Source organism: Chiloscyllium plagiosum, chromosome 6 (genome assembly GCF_004010195.1).
Source record: "Chiloscyllium plagiosum isolate BGI_BamShark_2017 chromosome 6, ASM401019v2, whole genome shotgun sequence".
NCBI lineage: Eukaryota > Metazoa > Chordata > Chondrichthyes > Orectolobiformes > Hemiscylliidae > Chiloscyllium > Chiloscyllium plagiosum.
In genome coordinates, this window is record NC_057715.1 from 104,635,710 (window position 1) to 104,648,043 (window position 12,334).

Here is a 12,334-nt window from a genome sequence, read left to right on the forward strand (position 1 = left end):
AGGCTGAGGGGTGACCTTATAGAGGTTTACAAAATTATGTTAAAAATCACACAACACCAGGTTATAGTCCAACAGGTTTAATTGGAAGCACACTAGCTTTCGGAACGATGCTCCTTCATCAGGTGATTGTGGAGGGCTCGATTGTAGTCCAAATCATACAAAATTATGAGGGGCATGGATAGGATAAATAGACAAAGTCTTTCCCCTGGGGTTGGGGAGTCCAGAACTAGAGGGCATAGGTGTAGGGTGAGAGGGGAAAGATATAAAAGAGACCTAACGGACAATTTTTTCACGCAGAGGGTGGTACGTGTATGGAATGAGCTGCCAGAGGATGTGGTGGAGACTGGTACAATTGCAACATTTAAGAGGCATTTGGATGGGTATATGAATAGGAAAGGTTTGAAGGGTTTGAAAGGATATGGGCCGGGTGCTGGCACGTGGGACTAGATTGGGTTAGGATATCTGGTCGGCATGGACGGGTTGGACCGAAGGGTCTGTTTCCATGCTGTACATCTCAATGACTCTATGACTCTAGAGTGGTGCTGGAAAAGCACAGCAGGTCAGGCAGCATCCGAGGGGTAGGAAAATTGACGTTTCAGGCAAAAGCCCTTCATCAGGAATAGATGATGAAGTACTTTTGCCCGAAACGTCAATTTTTCTGCTCCTCGGATGCTGCCTGACCTGCTGTGCTTTTCCAGCAGCACTCTAAGCTAGACTCTGGTTCCCAGCATCTGCAGTCCTTGTTTTTACCACCCTGATGTGAGTACATGCTGATTGCAGGTGGGAATGAGGATTCGTTTTGGCAGTTGGGTGGTTGTGGATGTACTCAGACATTGTTGAAAGCAGGTAAACACTAGGGTCCATTTTAAACCTGCCCGCCTGTTGGAAACTGCGTAGATATTAAGCAGATGGGTCTCACCTGCTGATGTTTTGCATTTGCATAATGCAGCTCATGGCATGCATTGCTCCAAATGGTAATTGCAGTTCAACGAAACAGCTCACCACCAATTTGTCAAGAGCAGTTTGGGGTGGGCAGCAAATGCTCACATCCCATGATGGAAGTAAAAAAGCCTGATATGATTGTATATTAGCTGAGACCCTCTACCAAAAGGACAACCTGGGATTCTGAAGTGTAATTCTGGTCGCGTGAGAATTCTTATATTAATAGAATTGGTGTGGGCACTCTTTCTAATGTTGTGAGGGAACGCTTCAGGGATACCATCAAGGCCTCACTTGCAAATTTATGTTGTTTATAATTAACTTGCTTTCTGTGCTGAAGGTGCTGACCTTGCCCTGAATTTGACTTGGTGAGCAGCTACCATCCTCCAGACTCTCATTCAGATGCATATTCCACATGCAAATTTTTGGATGCAGATATATCCAAAGCTATCAATTCGACTTTAGTGAGTGCGGCATTCCCACAGACAACTGGGAATCATTGGCCCAAGACTGTCCAAATTGGAGGAGGAGCATTGGAGAAGGCGTCAAACATCTTGAGACTTGTTGTCAGGAAAAAGTGGAAGCCAGGAGAAAACAGAGTAAGGAGCATACTACCACACCAATGCTCCATCCACCCTTCCCACCACCATGTTTTGCCCGAAGTGTAATAGAGCCTGCGGAAACCTCATCAGTCTATGTAGCCATCTCCGGACTCACCCTGAGAGTGGAAGAGACTCATCCTCATCTGTAGGGACCACTGATGAGATTATGAGAGAACATTACTTCTTTTCTTAATGTCAAAACTAGTGAGAAGAGGAATTTGTTGAAAGCTTCCATGTGTAGGATTCTGCCACAGGACACAGGAATGTTTGTTGACCTGAGGCCTGTGTACAGTTTAACAAAGATCTGACGGTTTCATGTTGTAACCAGCAGTTACTGAAGTTGAACTAATAGCTTCGGGTATATCTGCATCCAAACATTTGCATGTGGAATATGCATCTGAATGAGAGTCTGGAGGATGGTAGCTGCTCACCAAGTCAAATTCAGGGTAAAGTCAGCACCTTCAGCACAGAAAGTGACTTAGTTATAAACAACAGAAATGTGCAATTTTCCCTCACCCTCTGCAAAAACTATTTAAAATCAAATGATGTCAAAGTTGAACTTACCGATCCCTCAATTAATCTTAGTCTTTATATTAAGTTGTGGCAATAGGAAGTTCATTCTCACTGTTAAATATTTGCGAGTTTTGTCCTTTTTATTTAAGCTATTGTTGGTTTTCATGTTTTCAGTTGCACAGAGGTGAGCGTCCAATTTCTACGACTCCAAGAATATTTATGTATTGGCCCTGCAAAGAACATCAAGCCCTCTACAGTGTACTGCAACTGAAGTTGTTTCCAACTACTTGTTAATGTACTCACAGTCAAACTGGGCAAGTAAACAGTAGGAGAAAAGTTTTGATAAAATTGTGAATGCATCAAAAGTGCACATGGCTTTGCTCCACTATGGATGGAAGATCAATGCTCATCTCTTGGTCTCACTGACAGTTCCATATATCAATGGCTTTTCCCCCTTAGAGGTTCTCTCTGTCTCCACAGATGCTGTCAGACCTGCTGAGTTTCTCCAGCATTCCATGAGTTTGTTCCTGCTCACTTGTCCATCCTGCACTTGAGTAATGTCAGGTGAAACCTTTTCTAATTGTGGGCTGGGTTGCAACATGGGCTACAACAGCACCATCATCCATATTGCTTTTAAGGCCAAAACCCATTCCATCCCTTAATATTTCGATATATGTGCATATGATTCAAAATTGAATTAGATATGCATTGGATGCAAAAGGGCTTGCAGGGTTATAGAGGAAAGGCAAGGCAGTGGCATTGCTGGATTGCTCCTGCAGAGAGACAGCATGGACTTGACGGGTCAAATGGTCTCATTCCATACAGAAGTCATTCAATTATTTAATTACTCATTCTCCCGCCATGGTCCTGTCATGTGTCTTGAATATTCTGCACTCCAAAACATTGAGCTTTTTCTTGCATAACTGATCAAACAATGAAAACTCTTTTAATGAACTGGTGATAGTTTATGTTGAAGATACTCCCTGCCACAAATAAGGTGAAGCACTCCGTTATGACAGTGTGCTTTTTTCCCCTTTCAAATGAGTCATTCAGAATTTTTTGAGTCATCGTGAGATTATCAACTCACTTCTTCAAGGTTGTAAATAAGGGCACTGTGAACATGAAACTGAATGATGAGCGAGATCTGGATATAGTAAGCGGCTTTGGAATTGTAGCAGTTTTCTGGTGTAGGATGTCTTGTGTCAGAAACCAATTGTTGAGAAATGGCTATTTTCCATTGGCTTACACTGTTAGCCAGGACCTGCATTAAAAGATAGTGAAATAAAGCATTTAATAATGGTACTTCTCTCCCTACCCCATGCTGCCTTTCCAAGAAAGATATGATACATTGGAGACTGACACATCCCCGGCTGGTCCCACACTTGGTTCATTTTTCATTATTATTGTAAACATAATATTGGCTGCCAAACAATCCCAAACTGTGTTCCTCTCTGAACAGCTGGCAGAGTATAAAGCCGGTATGGCTGTATCCTCCAATTTCTTTCCTTCCTTTTCCACAGGGAAGCACTATAAAAGCTGGGAATAAGTAGCAGGAATGTTTGAAATGTTTCAAAACCAGTTCTGACTGAAAACCAACAACCAAGTCATTAATCTATGTTTCCACGTCGCAATTTTGCTTTTCCAGCTTTGCCCGTATTTCAAGCAGACTTGTGATTGAGATGGTAGCTGCCCATTGAATTTTAATTGCATTCTGGCTCTAATGCACCCAATCAGAGCAGAGTTTGTGGCATTCCTTTTTGTTCCTGGTCAGTGATGTCACACAGCCAAGCATAACATTGGCACAGCCTTCAGAAGGCTTAAGCCACGAAGTGACCTTCAAAGACCATTTGGAGGCCAAAAGACACTACTGGAAGTCACACCTACAACACTGGAGTGTAAATATTTTCTGCTTCAGGCCTAAGAAATGATTCAGAGCTTCATTTGTATGACTTTATACTGCTGTAATAAAACAACACAAAATGACTTTTCATCCAATTACTGCCTGCTGTGGGCAAAGGTGATTCACTGCAACTTAAAGGAAGAAAGCACTTTGATGAGGTGATGAAGGATTTCCTGTCAGCCATTTGCTTTAACACTTGCATTCATGTGATTCTCAAATGTAAATAAACGCTTTGTCAAATCGTGCACACTTTGATGTGAAGGATGCTGGTAGGCAGGAATGAAAGATATTTCTACTTATACTACTCAAACCAAATCTGTCAGCCCAAGTAAAAATTTTTTCAGTAAAATTGCAAGCAGAATTTCTGTTATCTCTTGACATAAAGGAGCCTCAGCTCAGTGAACAGTGGCTCAATGTTGAAGCTAGATATGAACTACTTTTAGAAGTATTTAGTGGTTTAATTACAGGCTTACAAACCACTATAAATGCTGGAGGAAACATCACAGAAGCGCTTCACAGGAGGCTCCCAAGCACTGAGGATGTCACCTAGACAGGGGACGAAACGTCTGCAACACAAATTCCCAGCTTGGCGAACAGAACCACAACAACGAGCACCCGAGCTACAAATCTTCTCACAAACATTTAAAAGCTTACATAGCTAGATTTGAATGAGTTTTGTGGCCTGTTAGCCCACTGTTAACAGGTATTCACAATTATTTCCTTCTCCATCTGGTATCCTTCATGGTAGGAGGCTGTGTTTTGGGCAGGTCTGTTCCTTGGTTAATCTGAAAGGAGATGTACCCAGGAGGGATACGAGAAAAGAGAGATCCTGCACCCAACCTGCATTGCCTCTCTGTCTATCTCATGTTTGATTTCACCAGTTCCTCCCATCTGTCATGACTACAAAGATGCCTCTATCATCACCCCTTATTGTTATGACATTTCTTTCATAGTCACAGAGTCATGGAGTTGTGCAGCATGGAAGCAGATCCTTCAGTCTAACCAGACCCATTTGGAGGACAAAAGACACTATTGGAAGTCACAACTGCAACACTGGAGTGTAAATATCCAGTGAACATAATCCCAAACTAAGCTAGTCCCAACCACCTGCTCCTGGCCACATCCATCTAAACCATTCCTGTTCCTGTATCCATCCAAATGTCTCTTAAACATTGCCACATTGTTTCCAACTAATTTCACCTATCAGTATCATTTTATAGCCTGTTTGTGCTCTCTTCATAATTTACTTTCTTTCCTATTTTGTTCTGACAATGAATTGGACAACCATACTTCTGCACCTCTATCTAAGTCATTTATATAAATTGTGCAATTGAGGTCCCAGTACACCCTGTGGCACACCACTTGTTACATCTTACCAATTTGTAAAAGTACAATTATACCTAATCACTGCTTCCTGTAAATATATCAATCTTCTAGTCACGTCAATATGCCAACTGTTACAGTAATATATTTTATTTTCCTCAGTATTCTTTGATGCAACAATAAGCTGGAAATCTAAGTACAATATAACCACCAATTCTCCATTATACACAGAATATGTTACCTCCTCAAAGAGTTTCAGGAATAGTTTGATGAAACATCATTTCCCCTTCACAAAATCATGTTGACTCTAGCTGATTACCTTGAACGTATCCAAATACCCATTTATATCTTCTTTAATAATAGCTTCCAATATTTCTTCAATGATAGATGTTAAGCTATCTAGTCTGTAGTTCTTGCTTTCTGTCTCCCTCCCTTTCTGAATAAAGGAGTTAATATTTAGTCTCTTCTAATCTAATGTGACTATCCCAAATCAAGTGAGTTTTACAAAGAAACGTATCAACCGTCTACTAATCACTTTTGTTAAGATCCTAGGATGAAATCCATCCTATCAGCCTGCAGCTCCGATAATTTCCTCAGTAATACTTCTCTCATGATTCTGATTTTCCTGAGCTCCTCTCTCCCTTCCATTTCTGGGATATTACTTGCATCGTCAGTTGTGAAGACTCTGCAAAATACCTATTCAGGTCATTTGCAATTTTCTTATTTTCCATTGTCAGTTCTCCAGTCTTGTTTTCTATAGGATCAACACTCACTTTGTTGACTCATTTCTTCTTTAAATGTCTATAGAAACTTGAACTGTCTGTTTTCACATTTCAACCTGGCTTTCAAAATCTAACCTTTCGTCCTTTGTTAACTTCTTTGATCATTCTTTGATTTCTATTATATCCTGTTCAATTCTCTGACATGCCATCTATCTTTGCACATTTATGGATATTTTGCATCAGCCTGTTCAGGGTTGTTATATCACACCACTGGAGCAGGTGGAACTTGAATCTGGGCCTTCTAGCTCAGAGATGAGGGCCCTACTACTGCACCATTAAAACTCCCTTGCTCAGTTATATACTTTGTCATTAAGTTTGATACTAACTTTAGCATTTCTAGTTAACCATGGATGGTTGGTCCATCCCTTGAAATATTTCCCATTCTTTGGAACATATCTATTCGGTATATTTTGAAATATGACCTTAAATATCTGTCACTGCATTTCTGTTGACCTATCCTTTAACCTATTTCACCAATTCACTTTAGCCAGCTCTGCTTTCACATCCTTATAATTGTGCTTATTCAAATCAAAGAACATCACAGAACCCTCCTCTCTCTAACATACGGCAAAATTTAATCATATTATCGTGCCTTTGCTATGAGATCATTAATTATTATTATCTGTACAGGGTCCAACTAGCAACCACACAGCAGGGCAGGGCATAAAGGAAGAAATAATGAGAGCTTGTCAGCAAAGCACGTCAATAATTATGGGCAATTTAATCTACATATTGACAGGAATTGTCAGTTGGGCAATGGTAGCCTTGCTGTAAAGTTCATTAAATGTTTTAGATATAGTTTCTTAGAACAGCAGGTTCTGGAGCTGACCAAAGACCAGGCTATAGTAGATCTCATGTTCTCCATTACTGGTGCCAGTGTTTTACAAACCAGGTCCTGCTTCTCCCACACTAGTCTTTGAGCCACTCATCCATCTCTCTAATCTGCCACACATCCATCTCTCTAATCTGATGTGCACCGTACCTGTTTACTCATGGCTCAGGTAATAATAGAGGTTATAGTCTTTGGGGTCTTGCTTCTTGATTTAGTGCCTAGCTCCTCACACTGACTGTCCAAATCCTGCTTTCTTGTTCTGTTTATGTCACTGGCACCTACTAGATCACAACACTGGATCCTCCCCTCCCCCTTCAAGGTCCACTTCAGTCCTAAGATGATGCCCAGAACCCTGGCACCAGGACAGGCAACAGTGCCATTTGGTTTTGCTTAGAGACTCACAGCTGGAGAGGGAAGGAAAAGATCCAGCATCATGGTCCATGTTGGTCCTGATAACAAAGGCAGGGCAAAGAAGGAAGTTCCGCATAATTCATTTTGTTAGTCACATCCTCAAAACATGTTTAACAAGTTAGTCAAACACAATTTCGCATTTACAAATCCATCTGACTATGCTGTATCAGATCAATACTGCCAAAGTGTACTTGTTTCAAATTCTTTGTAATAGATTCTATCTTTTTGCTACTTTGGATGTAAGGCTAACAGGTCAGTGATTCTCTGTGTTCAGTCAATCTCTTCTTAAATAATGGGGTGACATTTGCCAGCTTCCAATCTGTAAAAATCATTACACAATCTATCGAATTTGGAAAGATAATCTCCAATGTATTGACTATCTCTATCATCACCTCCTTCAATACTCTGGGGTATTTCAAGAATATCAGGTCCCAGGTACTTTACAACTTTCAGTCTCAAATATTTCTCCAAAACAATCTCCCTACTGATGCTAATTTCCTTAAACTTCTCATTCTCCCTAGTCACTTGCATCTATAATTCTGGGTAATTTCTTGTATCTTCCTCAGTGAAAATAGATGAAATACAATCATTTAGCTTCACTACTGTTCCTTTATTCCAAACAATAAATTCTCTTGACTCTGTCTGTAATGAACCCATATTTGACTTAGCCAAATGTTTCTTAAAATGTTTTCAGGAACTATTGAATGTATTTTAATTTCATATTTACTAATGGTTGCTATCATATTTTGAACCTTAGGAAAAGAGCAAATCTTCCTCCCTTACCACATACTCACCTATTAACCACCTCCTCCTTTAGCAAAATAAGCAGCAGTTCTTGGAGCTAAAAAAGTTGAGGCAGAAGTAAAAGCAACTTGAATCCCATTTTCCCTTCCTCTGCTAATCTGCTTATCTCAGCCGCTGTATTATAAGTCACACTCAAGTGCCAAACATGCCATGATAGTGAGAATTGTCCATCACCATCACACTTTGAAAACCAATGTGTTGGGCTTGATTTTAACAATAACTCATAGGTTATCCAGTATTTTCTTTTTTCATGATTCGGAGATGCCGGTGTTGGACTGGGGTGTACAAAGTTAAAAATCACACAACACCAGGTTATAGTCCAACAGGTTTAATTGGAAGCACACTAGCTTTCGGAGCGACGCTCCTTCATCAGGTGATTGTGGAGGGCTCGAAAATCTGTTGGACTATAACCTGGTGTTGTGTGATTTTTAACTTTCTTTTTTCAACGTGGTAACACTGGAAACATAGCAACCTGAAACATGGAAACTAAAGCAGGCAGGGGTCATTTGACCCTTGGAATGACTTTGCCGTTGATGGCTGATCATCCAACTTCTTCTTTCCCCAAATCACAGAGTCGTAGAGTCCTACAACACAGAGACAGGCCCTTCAGTCCAAACTGGTCCATGCCGACCAAAATGTCCGTCTATGCTAACCCCATTTCCCTGCACTTGGCCCATATCCTTCTAATCCTTTCTTATCCATGTATTTGTCCAAATGCCTTTTAAATGTTGTTAATGTTCCCACCTCAACCACTTCCGCTGGCTGCTCATTCCATATGTGTACCACACTAAGTGTAAAAAAGTTGCCCTTCAGGTTCCCTTGTATTCTTTCCCCTCTAACCTTAAACTAATGCCCTCTTGTCATCGATTCCCCAACCCTGGGAAAAGACTGAGTGCATTCACCCAATCCATGCCTCTCATGATCATATATATTCCTATAAAATTCCCCTCAGTCTCCTACACTGTAAAGAAAAAGGTCCTAGCTTGTCCAACCTCTCCCTATAATTCAGACCCTTGAGTCCTGGCAACATCCTTGTAAATTTCTTCTGCACTCTTTCCAGTTTAATAACATCCTTCCTATAACAAGGTGACCAAAACTGGATACAATACTCCAATTGTGGCCTCACCAACATTCTGCATAACTGCAGCATACCTTCCCAACTTCTGTACTCAATGTCCTTACTGATGAAGGCCAGTATGGCAAATTGCCCTGTCTACCTGTGACTCCACTTTCAGAGAACCGTGCATCTGAACTCCAAGGTCCCTCTGTTCTACTACACTCCTTAAGTCCTACCATTCACCATGAAACTCCTACCTTGATTTGACTTTGCAAAATGCATGACCTCACACTTATCTATATTAAACTCCATTTGCCATTTCTTGGCTGACTTCCCCAGATGGTTAAGGTCCTGCTGCAATTTCTGCTATCCTTCCTCATTCTCCACCGATACCACCTGTTTAATGTCATCTGCAAACTTACGAAACATGCCTTGTACATTCTCATCCAAGCCATTGATATAGATAACAAACAGTGATGGGTCCAACACCTATCCCTGAGGCACACCACTAGTCACAGGCCTTCAGTCTGACACACCTTTGATCCCTTTAGTCCCAAGTGCTGTATCCAAATCCTTCTTGAAATCATGAAATGTTTTGGCCCTGACTGCCTCCTGGGGTAGCAAATTCTACAGGCTTGCCATACTCTGGGTAAAGGAATTGCTCCTCATCTTGGTCCTAAATGGTTTACTTCAGACTGTGAGCCTTGGTTTTGGACTCTCCCGTCATCGGAAATATCCTTTGTGCATCTAAGCTCTCATGTCCTGTTAGAAGTTTACAGGTTTCTGTGAGATCCCTCCTCATTTCTCTGAAGTCCAGTGAATATAATCCTGATTGATTTAACTTCTCCTCATTTGTCAATCCTGCCACCCCAGGAATCAGTCCAGTAAAGTTTCACTGCACTCTCCCTACAGCAAGAACATCATTCCTCGGTTAAAGAGATCAAAGTTGCACACAATACTCCAGATGTGTTCACACCAAGGCCCCGTATAATTGCAGCAATACACTCCTGCTCCTATACTCAAATCCTCTCGCTATGAAGGCCAATGTATTATTTCCTTCATCGCAAAATACCCAAAATAAGCCTTTTATGTATGCTATCTCTCTCTTTTAAAAATGTTTGGAAAGTGGGCCATAAGTGTTTACTTCCTTTGTGATCAAAACTGAAAGTGCAAGTGTTGTAAATTCAAATGGAAAATTTGCCATCAACCTTCACAGAAGGAAAAAAAACACTTTCAAACCAGTTCATATTCACCATGTGCACAATAACGTACTTTCGTTAACATGAGACATAACAGATTCGTAGGAGGCTTGACAGGTTAGATGCAGAAAAGTAATTTCCCCTTATAGGAGCATCTAGGACCAGAGGTCATAATCTCAGAATAATAGTCGCTGATTTAAGACAGAAATGAGGTGGAATTCCTTCCCTCAGAGGATAGTGAATCTGTGGATCAGGCTCGAAGGGCCACATGGCCTCATTGTGCTCCCATTTTCTATGTTTGTATGTATTTGGCATTGCCATCCAACTATGGTCGCCTTGTATGTTTTATGTACTGCGTTTATTGCATTCTTTATTGGTTCATTTGTACCAAATGTGGGCAGTTTATTATTCACTTTTGGGATGTGCATATTGCAGTGGGCCAGCAGTTATTGCTTATCCCTAGTTGCCCTTGTGGTAGTGAGCTGCCTTCTTGAACCACTGTTATCGATGTGCTGTAGATAGTGTTCTGGACCAGGCCAATCCCCTTCAAAATATTCAGAAAGTAGTCTTATTTTAAAGGTAAATGTAAAATGTTGCATTCCAGATGCAATTCAATTGGTCAAATTACCAAATTTAAAGTGAAACACACTGTATTCATCCACTTAGCTGAGTTAGCTTGCAATGCGGAATAATACCAACAGCATGGATTCAGTTTCTGCATTGGCTGAGGTTACCCTGAAAGACTTCCCTTTTCAACCTCCCTCCTCACCTGAGGCATGGTGAGCCTCAGGTTGAACAATTATTAGTCGTCTCTCTCTCTCTCTCTTTCTGTAGTGAGAGAGCAGTCTTCTGTTCCAGGAGGACCATGGTGACTTAATATTTTACTCATTACTGCTATTGTGCATTGGTGGTAGAGAGAGTGAAGTTTGTGTAATCTGCAAAACATTTGTGGTCTGAATTTGTAAGCTGTCCACGAATTAGATATCAATCAGCTTTGTGTTTCCTGTGAACCTCTGCGTCTTACTTTTTGATTTCCTCAGAAGCCACACTGCATTGTAGAGTTAACTCACAGCCAGAACTCTTCCACTCTATTCCTTCTCCAGACAATGAACTTCTGCAGTTGTGATTCAATCCAACACATTCTTTTGCTAATGAACGACCTCTTTATTTGTAAATTTGGTTCAAAATCATTGAGGACATACTTTCTGAAGCACATTCTTCGGGTTCTTTCAGTAGGGCAACACGTACTTCAATATTCAGAAGATACAATTTCTTTATATTTCTTCAGTTGAATACAACAATAGCAGAAGATTAATAAACTATCTGAGTGTCTTTTAAAAGCAAATTCATTTAACGATGTGACAGATCCTCTCTCAGTTATTTATTTTTGTTGCAACATTTTCCACACTTCTTGAGGGGAGGTGATAGCCTAGTGGTACTATCACTGGACCATTAAGCCAGAGTCCCAAATAATGTCCTGCGAAACCAGGTTTGAATCCTGTGATGGTAGATGATGGAATTTGAATTCAATAAAAATCTAGAATTAAGAGTCAAAGGATGACCATAAATCCATCCCTGATTCTTGGGGAAAGCCCATCTGGTTCACTAATTTCCTTTAGGGAAGGAAATCTGCCATCCTTACCTGGTCTGACCCACGTCAATGTGGTTGACTCTTAATTGTCCTCTGGAAAATTAAGGATGAGCAATAATTGGTGGCCTAACCAGTGATGCCCTCATCCTGTGAATGAATAAAGGAAAATAAAAAGATACAGAAAGCAGATTTATACCCAGCCTGACAATTTCCAGATGAAAACCAAAAGAACTGCAGATGCTGGGAATCAGACACGCAAACAGAAATTGCTGGAAAAGCTCAGCAGGTCTCGCAGCATCTGTGAAGAGAAATCAGAGTTAATGTTTTGGGTCCACACGCAAAATGTTAACTCTAATTTCTCTTCACAGCTGCTGCCAGACC

General features: G+C 40.8%; 1 protein-coding gene across 2 annotated transcripts in view; it reads left to right on the forward strand.

Moving 5' to 3' along the window:
• Window positions 1-12,334, forward strand: part of LOC122550908 (SH2 domain-containing protein 1A-like) — a 56,518-nt gene that overhangs the window by 35,870 nt on the left and 8,314 nt on the right. The window contains exon 4 of one of the 2 annotated variants that reach the window (XM_043692336.1): window positions 2,229-4,274. The exons of the other annotated variant lie outside the window; for it this stretch is intronic. Within the exon in view, the coding sequence (XP_043548271.1) occupies window positions 2,229-2,242 (14 nt within the window). The 3' untranslated portion in view covers window positions 2,243-4,274. Of the gene's footprint in view, window positions 1-2,228; window positions 4,275-12,334 lie in introns of those variants that run through there. 2 annotated transcript variants of the gene reach the window in all.